The following is a 23,764-nucleotide window of genomic DNA, read 5'->3' as shown; positions in this document are numbered from 1 at the left end:
ACTAATAATAGGCAAATTTCTTCGTTTCATCTTTTCTTTCTGTCCACCCAATTACTTAAACTGAGTCATTGCTCACTCGGTGCACACACATAACACATACATATATTCGGATTTAAAGTGAAATTAATCTTTGTGAGATCGAAACAGATGTAAAAGTAGTTTCTGAGTGGTTCTTGATCGATCGAATCGTAGAACCAACAAAAAGCAGTGATAAAGGTTAGTTAAAAGTTAAGAAAAAGTTATGACAATACATGGCAAACCATCCACCATCGATATATACATTTTCTGGATTTATTACAAATGTGGTGTATCCAACACGTTAAATAGTTTGTTTGTGTGATAAAACTCCAAACAAGTTGATTAATGATTTCATATGTTATCGATTAAAAAAAATGATTTCATATGTTATTTAGTTGTACGATTTTTTTGCAAAAATTACTTATATAAGCACTCTAGAAAAATGATACGGAACAAACCATATACATCAGTGAGAGAAATATAAAAACAATAACGTTCTCTTTTTAGAACCATATTGAATACTATCTTCTAAATGTCTCTAGTATAACCTATATGGTATCAAAAAAGATCTGCTCTATCAGTGGATATTTTCCCAATCTAGGAAATTTAACTAGAGACTGCGTCACTCATACTTATTAAAACAAATGGAAGAAGAGTTCTAAAAGTGATTCGCATCAGATCCCAAGTAAACTACTGGTTTTGTTTCAAGACAAAAGCAATCGTATAATTATACAGAAATTAGCATTAATAGCCAACAAAAAAAATTGTAATTCCATTGATGACTAATAATTAGAATGTTCAGCTAGGATATGATGTGTATAATCTATAGACTAGTATGTATAGAACATTTATAAGATGTTATGTTTCTAAAGTTAGTTTATTTATATATCGATGCTGAGTTTGATGGCAACTATTTTTTATTTAGATTATATCAAAATGGCAACAAATTGTAGAAGTCTTTATATTACCAACTCTGTTGTGATAAAATTTATTTTGTTTTGGCATTCATTTTTTTTTGACGTAAAAATAATTTTTAAATAAAAAATTTGCAAGTTTAGCGCTATAATGAGTTTGAGAATGCTCGAAATACACGATTTGAATATTTCATAAACTAAAGTTTAAACTATTTTGGGTTGATGTAATCAGTGATTCATCTAACCAATATGTACGTAATGAGTTGCTGTAAATTATTGACGACGGAGTATATAGACATTGAAACGGAAGTAACCTGAATTTATTTATTTTTTAATTCTCTCAAAATTATATAGTAACCAATTACCTAGTTTATTAATAGTCGGATGCATGTTTCGTTGTCAAACTTATTACAATTTATAATACTATTATTGTTAGTACATTTTTTATTTAAGCTAACAACGACTTTGTCATATAAATATATAATTATAGTGATACTTTGTCATATAAATATGTCTATGTGCGTGGTATAATGATTTTCTTAATTTCTTTCTCTATATGTCTTATTATATTAAAACCATAATAGAATATCAGTATATCACAAAAGCGAGAGTTAGCACTATGTATCATATAGATTTGCTTTTACAAATAAACACAAAGAACATACGAAATTTGCTTCCAGGCTCAAAAACTTTGTTATTTGAGTCGAGAACGCAGACAAATCCGTAAGATATGTCGTCATCTTTACTAACTCTAAAGAATCTATCTGAAAAAAGAAGGTTGCCACATGATGCATAACACGCATCCCATCATCCAAATCTGAACTTCTAGCTCTGTGTATAAAAGAAAAAGAATTCGTCGATATCTCTTAGCTCTTAGTAATATTTTTGCTAATATACAGATATTCTTCAATAATACATACAAGAAAACATTGAGTAATAATGTAATAATACCACTCGGTTCAACTAATTGAACAACCATCAAAAACTTAATTTTATCCATGAAATAAGTGTTACAGATTATGGGCATGAAGGTTCAAAAAAAAAAGAAAACGATTATGGGCATTTTAGAAATTTTCTACCAAACCATGCATGTGGTAAGGCTAGCTAGATATATACGTGGTGGGGCTATTAATTCGGAAATTAGTACCATTTTTATAAGTTACCAAAAAAAGAATATGAGAACAATTAGTATCTACGATCATCTCTTCGGTTTCCCTTCTCCGCATTTCTCACTTTATGAGTTAAATAAATTTAATTATATGGGCCGAAAAGATTTTGCTTTTAGATTGCTCTAAACTGATAACCTCGTTTTTAACATCATTGAAATAATTAAGTTTGGCCTTTAATCTTCGCGACATAAATGAAAATCTGATATTTTTTTATATTTGTAAGAAAATCAAAACTGAATAGACTTAATAGCTTTACAAGTGTACTTAAGGCCAAGTTTAAGCCTTAGCCTCTGCGATTAAACAGAGTGACAATGGCTTAAGTCTCCTCCAAAAGGCAAAGTTGACTAACGTTTGTCCCTTAATCTCCTTCTTGCGTATGTATGAGGAGACCAATTATGGATTTTTAATGATAGTATTCTTATTGTTTTATTTTCGCCAAAGAAAATATGGTCTTATAATTTTTAAATTATACGAAATCCCATTATAATTTAGTCGACTATAAATTGTCGGCTTTGATTTTTCACTTATACATTTCTTTATTTTTCAGAAAGAAGAAGTATTAGTTGTAGTTGTAGATTCTATATATATTGCAAATTTGTTGGCATAGTCATAGATGAGGGTGCTCGATCGCGAGAGGACACAAAATGTGACGTCCATAAACCCATAAACATGTAGATTTGACTTTAACTATATTCTAAGTTAGTTGAGATTCAGATTCAATTCAATTATTGGAGCAATATTAACTTATATATTTATTACCCCCCCCCCACCCCCCCCACCAAAAAAAAGCTGCAACGTACGAGACCAAATAAACTATTTTTTTTTAAAAAAAAATGTGATTTAGTTTTACGATCGTGTTGACAATTTTATTGTACTTTTTTCCTTCTACATTTCTTACCACTATCTCTCGGTCTCCAATTACCGCAAAAAAAAAAATTATCATTGCTTGTATTATTGAACCTTAGTAATTGCATTGAAAAAAATGAGATACAGTACATATTTGCAGTTGAGAATGAACACATTTTGCGTCGACATCTACACTGCACAAGTGTCGACATCTACATTGGAAGTTGCATGATGCAATAATAATCTGATAGGTTTGGGTAGTACAAGTAAATTAAATTCTTTTTTTTTTTCATTGGTCCTCGTAGCTTTCCAGCTTCAACGATTCTTTTTCTTATCAAATTTTGTTCTTTAACTCAATTTTTTGTTTCTTTCTATTCCCATTATTATTTTTATCCACTAAATACTACATCAAAGCATTACGATTTTTTTCTGTTTTTCTTCTCTCTTCATTCTTTTAACTAGGTTAACTTATATTTGTTTGTTTACAGCATCAATCTTTTAATTATTTTTGTTTACTTAAAGTCTATTAAGAATTGTACAAAACTTATATTGGTTGATCAAGAGTTTATAAGACTTATGAATTCAATATTAGAGTTCAAATTTAGATATTTTTGAAAAAAAATCAATTTTATACGTATAAATTCTAAGAGGTTCTTTAATCTTTAATTAGCCGTATGCTACAAACAAGATCGTTGTCTATTTATAGTTAAATCCTTTTATCATAAGTACTCAAATCGTCGTTTCTTACTAAAATATCTATTTGTATATAGTTTTGTTCTCTACCCAAAAAGCTAACAAAAAAAAAGTTATTCCTGCATAAAACAAGTGCTCGGTGCACCAGCCTATACAATTTTTGCCAAGAGAAACATACGCACTAAACTTATCAATGCATGATGACGATATGTTACGACTAAAATTTGTTCTGTTTCTGTTTTATATACACTGGAACTAGATTAAAATGTACTTTGGGTAAAAAAAAAAGTACTTTGGCCTTTGGGTAGAGTTGGCTTTGAAACTGTATAGGCTTTGAGAAAGAACAAAAAAAGGCGCAATAAACTAGTGAACTCAAAACAAACAAACAAAAGGAAATTAATGATGATGGAAGGGTCGTTTTCCTTATCTAAACAGCACCTGTGAGGAATTCAGCCACTAGCGTAATTAATTTTTTTTTTTTTGGGTGTGAAAATAACGACTGCTAAGATTGGTTTTTCAGGTTTATTTTTGTTTCATAAATAATGAGTTTTTAGGTTTTTATGAACTTTTTATTAATTGATATCAATAAATGATAAACCTTTAAAAAATTTCAGTTGATACTCCTTCCGTTTCCCAACAAAAAAATAATTCTAAAAACTTCAAACATATTAAAAAAAAATACTATAAAAAATTCTACTTTACCCTATATAATACACTAAATAAATTTTTCTTTCTAGTTAATACATTAAACACAATAAGGTTAAAACTAAATATTAAAAAATTTGCATCTGAAATAAAAAATAAAACTCTTGCTAAAATAAAAATAAAGTTCTGAAAAACAGATAGATTAATATTTAAAATTATCGAATTATTATTAATTCATGAGAACATGTTTCATGAGAGATTATCATTTATTACTAAATATGTTTTTTAAAAAAATGTGTGAAAATTCTAGAATATTGTTCTATTAAAAACAGAGAAAGTAATATTTAGACCGCAAATCCCAACTCTTGCTTAAACTTGAAAAAAGGCCAGCTTCTGATTGCAGGTGAAAAATAACGAACATAACAATCCACAGAAGGTTATGTTCGATCTACATTGGAAGAACACCTTCTTCAACATACTTTAGTTCTCAATGTAGATGCTAAAAAAAGAGGGGCTGTTTGGTTGGTAAGGTGAAGGTCTTATATATTGGTAAGCTGAAAAATTAGACGTACGGTCAAGAATCAAAGCATCCACTTTGTTTTTCAACTTTTCCCCGGAAAATAAAATAACAGAATTAAGTCACATGCTTTTGAATCAATTAAGAATTACTAATACAAAGTGTCGTCGGAAAAAGTTTAGAAAATATAAACCAAAAAGAAAAGAAAAAGTTTTTTTTTAAAGGATTCAGAAGAAAAAGTTTAGAACACCTTCTGTATAATTAATTTTCTTTCTAAAAGCACACAAACAAGAATCATGCGTAAGTAAGTTTTATTTTATTTTTGTTTCCCCTCTCTTTTTATGCGGTTGTAGGTGCAAAGAGCAATGGCTATTGCGGGAGTTAAGATAATCATTGTAGTATGTTGTGGTGGTACAAATTACTCTGGTTAATTATCGTCTTTTTTTTGGTCAACTTCTTTCAGTTATCGATTTCAATACGAATATAATGATTTGTCTTTAACGAAAAACAGTATATAACGTTGTGTCAAACAATTATGTTAAATTTTTTGAAAACATTGTATATAATTTTAACTAAGTTGAATATAATAGGATTAGTCATATATTTGAACATATTAACTTTAAAACAAAAACTACCAAAAATTATAGCTCGACTGGAAATGTACTCTATATCACCGGATCAAATAACAGTTAGAACATATAATAATATTAAAAATTGATCCAGACATAAAGGATGTACAAGCTTTGGTCCAAAATTTTCTGGTTATCCAAAAAAAAAGTTGTTGATCACATCAAAGTGGTAGACACCACTCACCATAGTCATTGATGAAAGTTATTAACATCAGTATTAAACGTTGGACGCCATTTGCCGGTTTGATATCATAAAATGTACTTATAAAAAAAATGGTTTTTACAATTTGGTATTCTTTGAATATAGATATTTACATTAATAAATGGTTCATTATTGTAAAATTAAATTTAAAAAACATAAATGTGTTATAACACATATCATATATGGACTCTTATACCGGCCCATTAGGTCCATCAGGGCATTGTACTTAATCTAGATTTCCTATGTACTCTATATATACATTCCAGTGATTAATAAAGTTTCTAAGTTTTCACAACACGTTATCAGCACGATAAGACTCTCTGAGCGAAAAACCCTAATAAATCCGGCCACCACCAAAACCCTAAAAGCAAGTCGAAACTTAAAAGACGCATATCTTCCAAACCGTGAGGAACCAGAAGACGATCTACATATCAAATCGAAGCCCTCGACGAGACGAATCTACTGGTGAAAACCGTTTGTCGATCCAACGTCGGACGCGCCCTCACGCACACTTACAGTACACGACGATCAACCGAAAAAAAAAAAAAAAAACCAGATCCGAGTTTTCCTTCTTCAATCAGCAGCTTCTCCAGTTTTGGTGATCAATCCTTGGAATTTATAGCGGCTAACTGAGGTCTATTAGCTCCCAGTTTCATTAGCCTGTCAGAAATCCAAAGGTGGAAAAGGTATCTTCTAAAACTGAAAGCCATAGAACCTGTTGTTTAAACACTTCAAAACCCTATAAAAAAAAAAAAATCGATCTCTAATTGATTGAAAGTGTTTGATACTCTGATGATTGATTGATAACTTGTTGATTGATTGTTTAAATTACAAGTTTATGCATGTTCAAAGGTTTTAAACTCGTTTTATAAAACCCTAATCTACAAAAACCTAACAACCGTTTTTGGCCATGTTTATGGCATAAACCTATTCGATTTTCTTCATGTTTAATAAGCTTGTTGCAGCTTATTTGATTGTTGATTCTCTTGCTTGAAACACTTGATTGAATAAACTAAGAAAATCAACCCTAAATCCTAAGCTTGATTCACGATTTTGTAATCTTCAAAATCGTAAGTCATAATGCTTAAACCCTAGTCTTTTTCACGTGATTTCTTTGTTGTCCTTGTGAAATTATTAAAACCATCGACCACAGATCCTATAGATCTCGAAATCACATCCAAAATATGTTTTCCAAACCGTTAAAACCCTAGATAAAACCCTAATCATATTCGGCTCCCCTAGGGTTCCTCCTAAACCGCCTAAAACCGGCTAAACCTGGTTCTCATTAACCGAAATTATATTCGGCTTTAACCGATTAAATCACATATTAAACCGACATCATGTTCGGGGTAACTAAAACCATACCCTTTAAAATTTACTATTTCCGAGAAAGTTCCCTCTAATAGACAGTTTCCTCATATAAAAACTTTCCTCATATAGAAATTTTTCCGACATAGAAACTTTCCTCATTTAGAAAATTACCCAAATTAGAAACTTTCCAAATTTAGAAACTTTCCTAAGACAGAATGGTTTCCACATAGAAACCCAAGGTCAAGGGAACAAAGAATCCCTCCTAGTCACTAAAACCGTAGACGGCCATAAACAAATCCTCGAAACCATACCCGCGCTCTCTACTGGACTTTACCATGCTAAAGTCAGTATGATTGAAGCTAATACCACTCTCAAAGCCCGGTTTACTGATTATACTATTTGGCACGACCGGCTCGGTCATCCCGGTGCAAATATGATGCGTAAACTAATTCAAAACTCTCAAGGGCATACCCTCAAAGAAAACCGAGCTTATCCTCAACACCTCATGTGCACAGCTTGTTCTCAAGGCAAATTGATCACTCGGCCTTCACCAGTTAAAATCTCTAAACAAACACTTCATTTCCTAGAAAGAATCCAGGGCGATATCTGTGGACCTATACATCCATCTTCCGGACCATTCCGGTACTTCATGGTCCTTATAGACGCATCGACCCGTTGGTCATATGTTTGTCTCTTGTCCTCTCGGAACCAAACCTTCGCTAGGTTCTTGGCCCAAATCATAAAATTGCGGGCCCATTTCCCCGACTTCCCACTAAAGACTATCCGCCTTGACAATGCTGGTGAATTTACCTCACAAGCGTTTAATGACTACTGTATGGCCATAGGGGTAACCGTGGAACATCCTGTAGCACATGTCCATACTCAAAATGGATTGGCTGAATCATTCATTAAACGCATTCAATGGATAGCCCGACCATTACTCATGAGATCAAAGCTCCCGGCCTCAGCATGGGGACATGCAGTATTACATGCTGCTGAACTCATACGCATCCGGCCATCTAGTGAACACAAATATTCCCCATCCCAACTACTCTCGGGTCATGAGCCAGACATCTCCCATCTCAAAACATTTGGGTGTTCAGTATATGTACCCATTGCTCCACCACATCGAACCAAAATGGGACCTCAAAGAAGGATGGGAATATATGTTGGTTTTGACTCTCCCACCATCATAAGATATCTCGAGCCAACCACTGGAGATCTCTTCAAGGCCAGATATGCGGATTGCCAATTCGATGAATCGGTATATCCCTCTTTAGGTGGTGAGACAAACAAGCTAGTCAAAGATCTTTCATGGAATCAAACATCATTAAATTGGCAAGATCCTCGGACTCTAGAATGTGATTCAGAGATCCAAAAGATTATTCATTATCAAAAGCTAGCTAATCAATTGCCAGATTCCTTTGCTGACCCGACCAAAGTAACCAAATCGTACATCCCAGCTTGTAATGCACCAGTACGAATAGCTGTCCCAACGGGACAGACCCAAGTTGCTACAGAGTCTGCACCACGTCTCAAACGGGGCAGACCTCTCGGTTCCAAAGATAAGAATCCCCGGAAATCAAAGAAAGGTGCAATAACCGAAACCGGGATTCCTGCAATATCAGACATAGCCGCGGCTGAGACTCAATCTAATGAACCCTCAATGGAAGTTCGGGACGCCGAATCTCCAGGTTCAGAAGATAACAATGAGATCTCCATCAATTACAATATGTCCGGAATACAATGGAATCAAAAAGAAGTCGACTTAAATGCACTCTTTGCATACAAAGTAGCACTTGATGTTGCGCTCACGCAAGAGGATCTAGAACCCACGTCAATAACACAGTGTACACATCGAACAGATTGGCTAAAATGGAAAGAAGCCATAAACGTGGAGTTAAAGAGTCTCAAACTCAGAAACGTGTTCGGTCCGATCATCCGGACCCCATCACACATCAAGCCAGTGGGCCACAAATGGGTCTTTGTGCGCAAAAGGAACGAACTCGGTGAAGTCGTTCGATACAAAGCACGGCTTGTAGCACAAGGATTCTCACAGAGACCCGGAATCGATTATGAGGAGACTTATTCTCCAGTGGTGGATGCAACAACATTCCGATTCCTCATAAGTCTGGCCATAAGAGAAAATCTTGATCTGCGGTTAATGGATGTTGTAACCGCATATCTCTATGGGCCCCTGGACAACGAAATATATATGAGACTCCCAGATGGCATTGAACTAAAAGACAAAAATGCATCTCGAGATCAATACTGCATCAGGCTGAACAAATCCTTGTATGGACTGAAACAAAGTGGGCGTATGTGGTACAACCGCCTCAGCGATTACCTCATCAAAGAAGGCTACAAAAATGACCCCATCAGTCCATGCATCTTCATCAAGAAGTACTCAAACAAAGGATTTGTAATCATAGCAGTATACGTGGATGATCTAAACATCCTCGGAACATCTGGTGAGATCTCCCAAACAGTCGACTGCTTAAAAGCAGAATTCGAAGTGAAAGACCTAGGCAAAACAAAGTACTGTTTGGGATTACAACTTGAGTACATCAAAGGAGGAATCCTTGTGCATCAATCGGCTTATATCGAAAAGGTACTCAAGCGATTTAATATGGACCAAGCTCACCCATTGACCAGCCCAATGGTAGTTAGAAGCTTAAGTGATGACCCTGTTGGTCCCAAAAAGGATGATGAAGAAATCCTTGGTCCTGAAAAGCCATACTTCAGTGCTGTAGGAGCGTTAATGTACCTGGCTAGTCACACTAGACCAGACATATGTTTCGCCGTGAACCTCCTCGCTCGATATAGTTCATCTCCAACTCAGAGGCACTGGAACGGTATAAAACATCTCCTAAGATACCTTCGAGGTACTCAAGACTTACGACTCTTCTATACTAACCAAAATAAAGATGGGTTAGTCGGCTTCGCCGATGCAGGATATCTATCAGATCCGCACACTGCCAAGTCTCAAACTGGCTACGTTTTTACGCATGGAGGAACAGCCATCTCTTGGAGATCAATGAAGCAGACACTCACTGCCACTTCATCAAACCATGCTGAAATCCTAGCCATTCATGAGGCTAGTAGGGAATGCGTCTGGCTGCGCTCCATGACTCAGCACATCCGCAGAGATTGTGGTATGGACGAAGACACACAGCCCACGGTGATGTATGAAGACAACGCGGCATGCATAGCTCAGCTCAAGGAAGGATATATCAAAGGAGATCGGACGAAGCACATTCTACCGAAGTTCTTCTCAACCTCAGACTGGCAGAAGGACGGCACTCTCAGCGTTCAGCAGGTCCGATCCAGTGAGAATTCAGCTGACCTCTTCACCAAATCATTGCCTACTTCAACACACCGGAAGCTCGTCAAACAGATAGGAATGTATAGACTTAGAGATCTGCAGTGATGCTACAATCAGGGGGAGTAATGCGTATTGTACTCTTTTTCCTTCACCATGGTTTTGTCCCACTGGGTTTTTCCTGGTAAGGTTTTAATGAGGCAACATTCCCCAGCGCATTATCGAGATCCCGATTGAGTAGCTGACCCGGTTCACTCGTCCAAGGGGGAGTGTTATAACACATATCATATATGGACTCTTATACCGGCCCATTAGGTCCATCAGGGCATTGTACTTAATCTAGATTTCCTATGTACTCTATATATACATTCCAGTGATTAATAAAGTTTCTAAGTTTTCACAACAAAATGATTTTACTAGACCTTAATTCTATTTTCGTAAAATAGTAATACGAGTAGCAAGTGAGCTATTTTACCAGAGCCAAATCTGAACTAAATCCAAGTTAATCTTTAGACTTATGAAAATCCAATATTCTAACCTGAGGACTTCTCTAATAAAATTTTATTATTAATGGGATTTCAAACCCTAACCTAGACTTACATAAACCTTTTTACCACGAACACCGTGCTACTGTCATCACTTCTTAAGAGTTGAAAAAAAAAATCACTTCTTGGGTGACATCAATCTTGGTTAATGTTTCCTTATAAATTCTTAATATCACATAAACATCATGTAAAAATAACAAATAATTTCTAGATTTATATCTTCAACAAAGAACAGCGGGCGCTTCTCAAAATCGCTTTCTTTATATTATTTTTTCTTTCTTGATTTCCTTATATTTTGTTTGTTTGTTTGTCTCTCTTATGGACTGTGTAGATCATAATTGGGTGTGGCTCGCAGCTTAAGGCAGTCGCAACAACAACTTTGAGGAGAATGGGCCCGACACGTCCTGAAACCGTACAATCGCCTTCCAACTTGTCTTTAACCGGCAACCGGTTCTTTAACCGGCACATGTTTTGGCTTTTAAAGTTTCAATTATTCTTTCGTAATAGAGAACCCATGGATAAATAAAAATGGTGTTTTGTATTTTTTTTTTGTTTTTTCTTGTTTTGTTTTTTTCGAACATTAAAATGGCGTTTTTTGTAATTGAAGCATCACAACGACGTCCCATATTAATGTCTGTCCATTTCTTTTTTAGTAATAGCAACTCTAATTCTCTAAATGATTTTGGTCATTATCTACCAAATAGATCGATGGTAAAATGGGATTGTAATTATGTTGATTTATGTATCGTGTTTTCTTTATTTAAGAACACAGATTTTTAAAATGATATCATATAAATTAATCTGGACTTCAATTTCAGATTTCTTGGTTTTTAAAAAATAAAACACTCTTTTGGAGTTATACGCTATAAAATCGGAACGGTAACTTTGCAAATGCTAAGTAATTATTACCCTAGAATACCTACCCTTACGAAGTATGAACGAAAAAATTCAACGCATACATAAATTCTGCACCTACTTGAATATATATAACCCGAGAGGCGAGAGTAAGTCAACAATTAACTTTTTATTCTTTTTTGCTAAAACAAAAGTCCACAATGAAATTAATGACTACACGAAAACAAAAGCAAATAAACTAAAGAATTTCAATTTAATACGCCGTGATTCCATTGCTAACAAAGAAAAAGAAATCGCGTTATTAATAAAATTATATTTCAATTTTAAAATAATACGTAAAACAGAGTCTCTCTCTCTATCTCTCTATATAAGTACTCCCTCACAACCACGAACTCCAAAACATCATCTCATAAACCAAAAAACCACAAATCCAATATTTGATTATTTCTCATTACATCACCTCTTTTTGTAACCATGAGTCTTCTTACAGATCTCATTAACCTTGACCTCTCAGACAGCACTGAGAAAATCATCGCTGAATACATATGGTTCGTCTTCTTCCTCTGTTTTTGCCTATTTGTATACATTCTTAACCCTCTGTTTTTGTTTCATTGTAAAGTCATTCTTTAAGCGTTCTTATATCTTCAATCTCAAAAAGAGTTGTGTTTTGTCTTTTTCTAATTTGGGTTTTCTTTGATTTTACAAAATAGGGTTGGTGGCTCTGGAATGGATATGAGAAGCAAAGCCAGGGTAATTATTTTTCTTTACTAAAATCTTCACTTTAATTTGATAAAAAATCGAAAATTTCTCTGAAATATTGACTCATATTTTCTGGTTTATATGAAATTTTCAATTTACATAGATTTGATTACAAGTCTGAGTCCCTGTTCTTTTTTTACCTTGCAGACTCTACCTGGACCAGTGACCGATCCATCAAAACTCCCGAAATGGAATTACGATGGTTCAAGCACTGGCCAAGCTCCTGGTGAAGACAGTGAAGTGATCTTATAGTAAGGCATTTTTAGATTTTTTTCACAAATATTATCACTTTCTTTAAAAACCAATCTCCTTTGTTTCTGTTTTTCTTATTCTTAATCTTTCTTTTCTGTTTGTGTTCCTTAGCCCTCAAGCGATTTTCAAAGATCCGTTCCGTAAAGGCAACAACATTCTTGTGAGTTGGTAAACTGTGGTTTACTTGAACATGTTCTGTTTTAGAAGTTATAACCGTTTTTATCGGTTTGATCAGGTCATGTGTGATGCTTACACTCCTGCGGGTGAACCGATCCCTACGAACAAGAGACATGCTGCAGCTCAGATCTTCAGCAACCCTGCTGTTGTAGCTGAAGTGCCTTGGTTGGTCCAAATTCCCCTGTTTCTTGTTACTCTTTTTTCGGTTTCTTGCGGTCTTAGATTGCTGATTTTGCTCTGTAAATCAGGTACGGGATAGAACAAGAATACACTTTGTTGCAGAAGGATGTGAAGTGGCCTGTTGGATGGCCCATTGGTGGCTTCCCCGGTCCTCAGGTACATTCCGTTTTCACTCTTCCTCGATTCACTGTTCTTGGCAGCGATCTGATGTTTCTATAAACCCATCTCATGCAGGGACCATACTACTGCAGTGTTGGAGCTGACAAATCTTTTGGGAGAGACATTGTTGATTCTCACTATAAGGCCTGCTTGTATGCCGGAATCAACATCAGTGGCATCAATGGAGAAGTCATGCCTGGTCAGGTAATCTTCAAAAAACCAATCTTTAGATCACTTATGAGTGACCCAAAAGTTTCAATCTTTTTGCTAAAAGTTGTAATGATCAAATCATTTTGTTGAGACAGTGGGAGTTTCAAGTCGGCCCATCAGTTGGAATCTCAGCTGCTGATGAAGTGTGGATCGCTCGTTACATTTTGGAGGTATAATTAAAACCATCCACTCTCAATGTTTGATGAAAGTTTAAAAATTATTTACAAGTTTTGGTGGGTTTTAAAAAACAGAGGATCACAGAGATTGCTGGTGTGGTTGTGTCTTTTGACCCAAAACCAATTCCAGGTGATTGGAACGGAGCTGGTGCTCACACCAATTACAGGTAAAAGGATCATGAAACTTGACCTTGTTAAGTAGTTTGATCTCTTAGAAAAAAATCTGAAAAATGGTGAATGCTTTTTCAGTACTAAATCGATGAGAGAAGAAGGAGGATATGAGGTAATCAAGAAGGCAATCGATAAGCTCGGGCTAAGACACAAGGAGCACATTTCAGCTTACGGTGAAGGCAACGAGCGTCGTCTAACCGGACACCATGAAACTGCTGACATCAACACTTTCCTATGGGTAACATTTTGTTATAAATTTCAAAAAGTTGAATCACATTTTTTTTTGTATACTGAATCTTTATGTGTTTTGAATCTTGTTAAAAGGGTGTTGCAAACCGTGGAGCATCGATCCGAGTAGGACGTGATACTGAGAAAGAAGGGAAAGGATACTTTGAGGATAGGAGGCCAGCTTCAAACATGGACCCTTACATCGTTACTTCCATGATTGCAGAGACTACACTCCTTTGGAATCCTTAAAGAAAGATCCAAGAAATCAAAAACCAACTTGGATTTGCTTCCATTGGATTTCAAGTTTCTGATTTTCTTCAGTTTATTAAGCATTTGTACCGGTTGATACTGCCGGGGTTTGTGGTTTGGGGCCTTTCTTTTAATCTCTTTGGGTATTTGGGTTTGTTGTTGGAGCAAGTCAGGATTTGCTCTGTTTCTTTGACCTTTATTTCGTATTTATATTAATAACACGATCTGAAAAGGCCTCTTCATGTTTCAATCTTAAAGACTAATCAACAAGTTCACAAATAACAATCTATATAAATCATATTGTAGCCACTATATAAATACAACCATAGATCATATCTTATTATAAATTTGAAATACATTTGTTTATTCGACAATAGGTGGACATAAATGAAATTCTAAATATTATTATAAATTAGGCATTTAAAAAACATATAATGATAGTTTAAGTCCTTGCAAAAAACTTGAGTTGGCAAGATGTTGAAGCTCTGGAAGAAAGTGACAACTCCTCGATCACGTCAAGTTTTTTCTTTGGATCATGCGATGAGAGTCCCAAGATTGTAGCGGTCTTTAAGCAGCTAGCAATCCTCAAGATATATTTCACTAGATCAATATCTTTCTGCGATCCATTGATCCCTGTCCACTTGAAAGTTTGGAGACTCCACAACAAACATTGAGGAACATTTATTCTCCAAGCACACCCAAGGATTCTCACTAACACCATAATGAATATGTTCCTGGCATCAAACAGAAGAGGTTGGATTAAACCATACACTAACAGTGCATTATAGACTAAAATAACATTAACTATAAAGAAAACCTACATAACTATCGTAGATCTCCAGTTCTTGTAATTTAGGAGAATCTTTGAGCAACCGGACAAGTAAGTTTGACCAGGTTTTTCCACATGAACCTGATCTAGTGAAATATTCAAGCTGATTGAAGACAATACTATCACCATATATAACCTGCAGGAAATGAATATGTAATAAAACAAATTCAACCTTAAGAAAACCAGCTATTGTTCTAAAATTAGATTAATAGAAGGAAACTTATTACCTCGCCGAAGATTGCTAAGCATAATGAAAGCCGCTTGACAGATGTGATTTGCGTGATAAACTTCTTGATAACGTTGTTGTCCTTGTGGATATTGGGGTATATAGAATCGATATAGGTCTCCTCCAGCTTAGGCATATTTCCAATTTCGATAAAAAGGAGGGAATATAATCGTCATTATCAGAATAACCATCACCATTACTATAATAATCTAAAATTTTGAAATACTCCAAAGAAGGGGTGTTTAGCACAAACCCATAAGAATAACAATCGATACTTATCACTAGGGTAAGTCTCCCCAAGGACGAAGAGATTACCCTTAATGCTTGCAGATCATCTTCACATCCTTCCACAACTAGATCCTCAAGAACAGGGCAATTAGATAAAAGCCGTTCAAAACATGGTGGAAAATTGTATGCCAAAGCCACACGTCGAAGGTACAAAGTTTTCAATGAGGGAAGACAAGTAATTCGAGGAACATCCACGAGAATCCTAGCGGCAGAGTTGCATTAGGCTTGACCTCGTAACAATATAAAAAGTAACTAATACTTAGCTCACGCACACAGCGGAAAACAGCATTTGCAACCCAAAATGTTATATCTTCAGGTTAAATTGAGACGTTAGCGCTCTAAGACTGGAGCTCTATGTAAGGACAGATTCATGTCGATAAAACATAGCTTCCTCTGGAATTCCAACAGAACATCAAGCCCACCCCTAGGGAGAAATTTAGGCTTGAATTTTTTGGGAATCAGGATGGGAATTTACGGGTAAGGGATGGGAATTGAATTTCAACAATCTAAATATACTATCCAAAATATTTCCACAAAATAACGGAAGAGAAATTTACGGGTATGTGACAGAAACGGAAAATTCGGGAAACAAAACATACTACCCATACATTCCGAAAGTAAAATGTAATCCGGAAAGGAACGAGAAAGAGTTCGGATAATTCGGCTAATTAGACTAAAATCAAAATTTATTAAAAAAATTATTAATTGTTAATAACTTGGAAAAAAATCAATATTTATTATATAAAAAAATTTCAATTAACCAAAATTTCTAAAATTTCACTTTTTATAACTACCCAACGGGAAGTTCCGGTAATCCCATTCCCGTCCCTACCTGACAAAGTGGTGTATTGCTTTCAATCGATATGTGTTATTCATTCCAAAAGATTACGTTATATAGGTGTGCCTTAGCTTCACCTTCAAGTAATAGATAACATGGAATGAGAATATTTTCTTTATCCTATATTCACTTAGATTCACCTAGATGTTGCCTAATACTCTCCCTCAAGATGGCGAGTGGAGATCGCAAACTCCCATCTTGCGAAGAAGATAAGAGAACTGGACACGTCCGAGTGCTTTGATTAAGAGATCCACCATTTGCTCAGTTGTGCGTACATGAGCCGAAACAAGCACACCAGCTTGAAATACGTCACAAATGATGTGGCTATTGTTCTTTATATGCTTTGTTCTCTCATGAAAAACTGGATTCCGAAGAATGTTGAGTGCAGACTTATTATCACAAAAGAAGGAGTCAGGTTCTGGATGTTTGATATCGAACACTGGAAGAAGCTGAAGAAGCTACTGTATCTCCGAGTATGTAAATGCATAGCACAATATTCAGCCTCGGTAGAAGAGCGAGACACAGTCTCTTGCTTCTTAGTTTTCCAAGCTACAAGCGAGTCTTCCAAGAGAACAACATAACCAGTTAAAGAACGACGCGTAATGGGGCAGGCAGACCAATCAGAGTCGCAATAAGCCTTGACGTGAAGTTTCGGGTTAGAATTAAGAAATATTCCTTGACCAAGAGTCCCTTTGAGATACCGAACAACACGAAGCACGGCGTCCCAATGTTTCTTCCATGGTTTAATTAGAAACTGAGCTAACAAATGGACGGCATAGCTCAAGTCGGGCCGAGTAATGGACAAATACACCAGACGGCCTACCAAACAACGATAGTGAGAAGGATTGTTGAAGAACTCTCCTTCATCATGTGCCAGAGTATGATTCTGCTCGATATGAGTATCATACGACCGAGATCCTGTTAGTCCACACTCGGTGACAATATCTAGAGCGTATTTCATCTAAGAAACATAGATCCCTTCTTTTCCACGCGAAATCTCTAAGCCAAGAAAGTATTTTAAGACACCGAGATCCTTCATATGAAAGCACTTGGTCATATAAGCTTTGAATTTGGTCAATAACGCGGAGTCATTACCACCAATGACAAGGTCATCAACATATACCAAAACATAAACACAAGATGTGCCTCGATGATACGAAAACAGAGAGTAATCCTTCTTGTTTTGAATGAAACCAAACCGAAGTAATGATTTCAAAAGTTTAGCGAACTAACATCTCGAAGCTTGTTTAAGGCCGTAAAGAGATTTCTTTAACCGACATACTTTCTTTGGATCACTTGCAGCAAAACCATGAGAAAGCTTCATGTGCATTTCCTCCTTTAAATCACCGTGAAGAAACGCATTATGAACATCCATTTGATAAAGCTTCCAATTCTTTGCAGCGGCTACCTTTAAGAAGATCCGAATTGTGGTCATCTTTACAACCGGTGCAAAAGTTTCATCATAATATGTTCCCTCTTTCTGTCGATTTCCAAGCACTACCAATCGAGCCTTATATCGCTCTAGTGTACCATCAGAGTTGAGCTTTACTTTAAACACCCATTTGTTACCAATAGCGTGTTTGTCTGGTGGAAGGTCACATATATCCCAAGTGTAATTTTTCTCAAGTGCCACAACTTCATCTTTGGAGGCTAGTCGCCAATGTTCATGCTCCATGGCCTCTTTAAATGACCGAGGTTCAGAGTACGCAGCGACCGCATTCAAAAACATTTGCTGCAGAGAAGAGAGGAGATGAAGAGAAACAGAGTTAGACAAGGGATATAGACACTTACTTGAGGACAAGGTGGTAGAGTGAGGTGCGCGACGAGGGGGTTTATCATTGATCTTTGCAGAATATGTAACAAATTTGTTGAGTCGAACAGATGGTCGCTTGAGGTGATGACCGCGATCCAGTTCTTCAACCTCAAATGAATTCTCTGGATCGATAACTGGTAGAGGTGCAGCCTCAGTAACTGCAGGTATCTCTTCTTCTACAATTGGTGTAGGTGCAAACTGAGGAACTGATTTGATCAGGGCAGTGTCATCATTTGCGTCGCTGATCTCTCCAAGATTCAAATTCGAAGATAACTCCCCCTCAATATCAGTTTGCAAATCCTCTGGATGTACGGGGGATGTCGTATTCGATGGTGCAATGAGAGGTGAGTCAGTAGAAGAAAACCCAATCATATCCATTAAAGGAGGAACAGGTAGCATGGGAAGACATTTTCATGGAAGTGAACATCACGAGAGACGAATAATTTCTCTGTTTTGAGTAAAGACTAGCCATCCTTTTTTGCCAAAAAGGTATCCGAGAAACAAACAGCGAGAGCTTGTATCTTCAAACTTATCACCGGCACGAGGTGTGCGTGTAACATAGCACAAGCAGCCAAATGTGCGAATATCAGCGTATGTTGGAGGTTGTTGAAAGACGAGCTTATAAGGTGTTTTTCCCTGGAGGAGTGTGGAAGGTGTGCGATTGATGAGAAAAACAGAAGCCTGTATACTTTCTCCCCAAAAACGTGTTGGAAGATGAGCCTAAAATAGTAAAGCTCGAACGACATTTAGGATATGCCTATGTTTCCTCTCAACACGGCTATTCTGCTGCGGCGTGTAAACACACGATGTTTGATGAGAGATGCCTTTTTCCGAGAAGTAGCTACGCAAGGGAAGAAATTCTGTGTCATTGTCCGTACGTACAGTGTGTACTTGTTTTCCAAACTGACGTTTAACCCAAACTATGAAATTTTCAGAACTGTCGCAACAAATTATTTTTCAAGAAGAAGGTGTGTCCATACGGCCCATGAGAAATCGTCAACAATAGTGAGAAAGTATGTAGAACCACTGGTTGATTTGGTTCGATATGGACCCCAAACGTCATATTGAATCAAACTAAATAAATCATCAGCTTTATTAGAAATTTCTTAAAAAGAAACACGAGATTGTTTTGCGCAAAAGCACACATCACAACACTTCTCTAAATCACTAATACTACTACTAAAAACTCCAACATCTGAAAGAAAGGAAAGAACTTTCGAAGATGGATGACCCATTCTTCTATGCCATAATTCTCGGTTATTTAGCTTAGCAATCCGACTGACTTGAGGAAGAACTGCTCCAGCCAAATGATAAACCCCATCACATGCCTCACCCGCTCCAATCAAAGTCCTTGAAGCAAGGTCTAATATCAAGCAAAACTCACGGGTAAATGTCACGGAACCAGCAATCTCGCGAAGTAACTGAGCAACATAGATAAGTGTAGTATGTAAATCAGGTGCATAGAACACGTTATGGAGAATCAATTTTCCACCAAGATTCAAGGTGCTATGTTTAGTAGCCCATGTAAATCCACCATTTGGCAACTTGATGGGACACGCATCAATGTTCTAGAGATTAGTTAACAAGTTAACTTCACCGGTCATATGATGACTTGCACCGGAATCGATGATTAAGTCAAATGGACTTTTAGTACCAAACAAAATGAGTTGTTCAGTCTTACCAGAGAGCTTCTCATTACCCGAGTTCTTCTTACTCTCTAAGAAACTCGCCAGATTGCTCCATTGAGCAGGTGTAAGAGACGAAATCCCTGTTTGTGCATCAATAGATGTAGTGGTGGCATTAGCTTGAGAAGCAGAAGATGAGGAGGAGGAACCTCGACCTCGTCCACGTCCACAAGAAGAGCTCCGACCTCGACCGTTGTTGCTTTGGGGTGTTGCTAACTGTTCGGGCCACCAGTCCGGATACCCGACGATCTTAAAGCATTGTTGCTTTTCATGGCGACACGACCACAATGAGTGCAAAGGAGAGACTGCGAAACAACTGCAGCTGATGCAGAGAAACCAACGTTGGGGATTTGTTCTTGTGCGCTTCGAGTAGCGTTTAAATTGCGTTCCTCTTGTATGATCTGCGAGTACACTTGGTCCAAGTTGAGCCCTGTTAGACGCGCAAGCAGATTAGAACGGGTTGTTCTAAATTGCTGACTATCGAGTCCCATCAAGAACTGGTGTATACGAACTCCATCTCGCTTCTTGTTGTACTCCACCATTGACGCACAACTTGTCTTTTTACAGCAACAGGTGAAGCCTTTGTCGAGATTTGCCAAAGCATCCCAAAGAACCATCAACTTGCCATAGTAATCTTCTACGGTTTGCCCATCCTGTTTGCACTTCTGAATATCTTCATGAAGTTGATGTTCTCGTGTTCCATCACTCACCGAGAACCAATTTTTGATACTTGCCCACATCACCGAGACGTCGTCGACAAGTGAAATCACGGAGTGGAGTTGTGGTTCCACGCTTGCGTAGAGCCAACCGATCATCATGGAGTTAACCATGTCCCATCGTTCAACACCATCTGTGCCGTTTTCCGGTCGTTTTAAGGTTCCGTCAAGAAACCCTAATTTTCTCTTTGTGCGGAGAACATTGACCATGAGCTTCGACCATTGCTCGTAGTTTGCTCCATCCAAAAGTATTGGTGTTAATACTTGGTCGCTGTGTTCACCTTGTTGAATGGTGTAAGGAGACATCAATGGTTGGTCCTTTTAATTGTCACCACTGCCAGCCATCGTTCGTTGAGGTTACGGTGGAATTTGTTTTTTTTTTTTTTTTTTTTTTGAGAGCAATTAACACAGACCAAAGCACTACAAGAAAAAAAAATCATTTTACAACGGCCAAAATGGTCGTTATTTCGTCGTAATAGGGCTATTACGACAGACTACCGACGATTTCAAAATCGTCGTAAACTCATCGTCGTAATAGACAAATCGTCGTAACATCGTCGTATAATATACGACGGTTTCGTTTCATCGTAACATCGTCGTATAATATACGACAGTTTCGTTTCGTCGTAACATCGAGGAAAAAAGATCGTCGTAAATGCGTCGTACAGTTTACGACGATTTTACATCGAATTGCGTCGATTTGGTCTTCGCCTGGAACCGTCATTAAATGGTCGTTAAAAATCGACGTAAGATCGTCGTAAAATATACGACGCAAAAATCGTCGTCAATCAATCGTAAATTATTTTATCATTCCATCGTAAAATCGTCGTAAAACACGGACGTATAATCGTCGTATTTGTCGTCGTACATTTTGGTTGTAACGTCGTCGTACTATTTACGACGAATATACGACGGTTTTATAAAATAATAATAATTATATTACGACGATTTTACGACGTTTAATATAATTGAAAATAAAAAAAAATTTAATTCGAATTAAAATTTAAATTAAAAAAAATTAATTTACAATTTAAAATTTAATTAAATTTCAAATTAAAATTAATTTTAGTATTTACAAAAAAATCTTACAGCTCTAAATCTAAATCTACATCAATGTCGTCGATCCCGTCACCGGCCTGCTCCCCATCGTCCTCGACGTGTTCTTTGCTGGGTCTTCGGTTAGAGGCTTCCGGCGCCTGATCTCCAGTTCTAGGAGGATCAACCCCGAGAGACCGGAACATCTCCTCGTCCGTCTGCACCGGTGGTTGCCTCCTAGAAGATGACCCGGCAGACGATCCGACAACCCCATCGGCCCGCAACCTGTCCAATTGCGCCATGAGCACCGGGTTGTCGGCTCCCATGATCTCGAAGAGACCATACAGCTGGTCGATCTTCGTCTCGTAGTGGGTCCGCATTTTGTCAATCTCCTGGCGGATAACCGGATCCGAGGCCCGGACATGACCTGTCGCCGTAGCTCTCGGGGTATCACAGATGGATCTCATCCCTAATACCCACCCCTTTTTCTTTGGGGCAACCTAAAAATATTTAAAAACATTTAAAAACATTATGGTTAGAAATTCAATTTCAAAATTAAAATTACATTAATTAAATATATTAATTGAATTTACCTCTTCGAAAATCTGGTCCATCTCCGCCACCGTCAGCGCCGGGGTCGATTGGACCGAGCTACCTCCGGGAGACGGTGGACGCGCCTGCTGAGTCAGTTGCGTCTGCCGCTCCTCGATCGCCGCACAGGCGGCGTTGTAGATCTCCTCCGCCCGAGGATCCGTGAATTCGACGTTCCGCTTCTTATGCGTCTCGGCGAAAACCTTCGTGGAGGAAGTTCTCCTCCGTTTTCTTCGACCTACAAAATCAAAATGAAAAAATTTATAAGACAAATAAGAGGTTAATTATTTAAAAACAAAAAAATTAATAATTTAAATTTACTTACCATCATAAGGCGTCTTCCGGCAAAAAGAATTTGGCCGGAAGTGTGCGAGACGTTCTTCCGATTTCCTGCATCGTCAGTAGCATTCCTGAAAAATATTTTCATTAGAATATATTATAAGAAGAAAAACACATAATGTAATTATTAATTAAATTAAATTACCTGGATCCGGAACACTTGGCGGCAGTAGTCTGGTTGTGCGGATCCAACCAGTATTGGACAAGACCCCGCCAGACGGAATTGGCCATAGGCGCCGGCTTGGCCTTGTCGCCGTCAACCTCCCACTTCCGTTTCCAGTCGGAAACGGTGTTGTTGAGGCAGAATTTGACCTTCTCCTTGAAGACCGTCTCCACACGTCCGTGTGCGGATGTTTCCCAATGCCAGTTTTGCTAGGAAAAAAAACAAAAGTTAGTAATTATTGTAAAAAGTAAAAAATAATAATTAATATTAAACAAAATTGTAAATTACTTACCGCAAAACACTTGAACCAGGTGTCAAGTGTGGCCTGATCCAGCTTCTTCCAGCTGGTATAGGGTTGTACGAAAAACCCCTTGATGATATCCGTAACGTTACGACCGACTGCATTATCGGTCGTAAACCTAGTCAAATACAAAGAAAAAGTAAATTCATTTCAAATAATTATAAATATTAATTATTTTAAAAATATTTTTTTAAAAAAATTTCGTACCAAAATGTTCCCGGAGCTCGATCCGGGTCGAGTTTGTTCATACTCTCACGACCCGGTTGTTGTAGAAGATCTTATACCGTAAATTGGGCATACGGTACAGGCTGGATCGGAACAGCAGGATCGGCCGGTTCGGGGGCCGCTGGTTCGGCTGGTGGTGGTGGAGGCGGTGCCGGCTGCGGTACAACTCCGGGATGACTGACCCGGTCGCCGAGGTAGATGGGGCTATACCGTCTGAATCTACCAGCTGTCGGTAGTGAAACCTCTTAGCCCGAGGAGCCATATCAACGTAATCTACAAAATTAAAAAACATTTGTTACTAATTTATCATATATTTAATTATAAAATCCGGGCCTATCTAAATTCCGAAACCTAAATCTAAATTCCGAACCTAAATCTAAATTCCGAACCTAAATCTAAAAGAATCTGTAATGAAAATAATTTTAAAAAAACTTACAAGTATTGGCTGGGAGAGTAGGGAGAGAGGGAGAGGTTTAGGGTTTAGAGAG

The 23,764-nt window shown here is 37.2% G+C and overlaps 3 protein-coding genes across 4 annotated transcripts; 1 reads left to right on the top strand and 2 right to left on the bottom strand.

The window, feature by feature from the left end:
- The first annotated feature begins 12,058 nt into the window (after nucleotides 1-12,058).
- LOC18008663 (glutamine synthetase cytosolic isozyme 1-2) lies at nucleotides 12,059-14,477 on the top strand. 2 transcript variants are annotated; one of them, XM_006391302.2, is made up of 11 exons: nucleotides 12,059-12,214; nucleotides 12,377-12,416; nucleotides 12,573-12,676; nucleotides 12,789-12,837; nucleotides 12,913-13,019; nucleotides 13,103-13,190; nucleotides 13,269-13,397; nucleotides 13,499-13,573; nucleotides 13,655-13,746; nucleotides 13,829-13,988; nucleotides 14,075-14,477. In XM_006391302.2, the coding sequence occupies exons 1-11, from the start codon at nucleotides 12,141-12,143 to the stop codon at nucleotides 14,225-14,227; spliced, it is 1,071 nt and encodes a 356-aa protein (XP_006391364.1). In that variant the 5' UTR covers nucleotides 12,059-12,140; the 3' UTR covers nucleotides 14,228-14,477. The 2 variants fall into 2 exon arrangements, with proteins under 2 accessions (XP_006391364.1, XP_024006525.1); XM_024150757.1 differs by lacking the exon at nucleotides 13,829-13,988 and having other exon boundaries at nucleotides 14,123-14,195.
- A 192-nt stretch (nucleotides 14,478-14,669) lies between these two features.
- Nucleotides 14,670-15,418, bottom strand: LOC18008743 (putative F-box/FBD/LRR-repeat protein At4g00315). Its single transcript, XM_024154296.1, is given in 4 exon segments — nucleotides 14,670-14,907; nucleotides 14,909-14,961; nucleotides 15,049-15,192; nucleotides 15,284-15,418. Coding segments are annotated over 4 exon segments (570 nt in total).
- Nucleotides 15,419-16,742: 1,324 nt separating this feature from the next.
- LOC112085196 (uncharacterized mitochondrial protein AtMg00810-like) lies at nucleotides 16,743-17,369 on the bottom strand. The gene has a single exon (XM_024154292.1). The coding sequence runs from the start codon at nucleotides 17,367-17,369 to the stop codon at nucleotides 16,743-16,745; it is 627 nt and encodes a 208-aa protein (XP_024010060.1).
- Between the last annotated feature and the right edge of the window lie 6,395 nt (nucleotides 17,370-23,764).

This window comes from Eutrema salsugineum, unplaced genomic scaffold (assembly GCF_000478725.1).
Source record: "Eutrema salsugineum unplaced genomic scaffold, Eutsalg1_0 scaffold_9, whole genome shotgun sequence".
NCBI classification, from domain to species: domain Eukaryota; kingdom Viridiplantae; phylum Streptophyta; class Magnoliopsida; order Brassicales; family Brassicaceae; genus Eutrema; species Eutrema salsugineum.
This window is presented reverse-complemented; position numbering and strand designations above follow the sequence as displayed.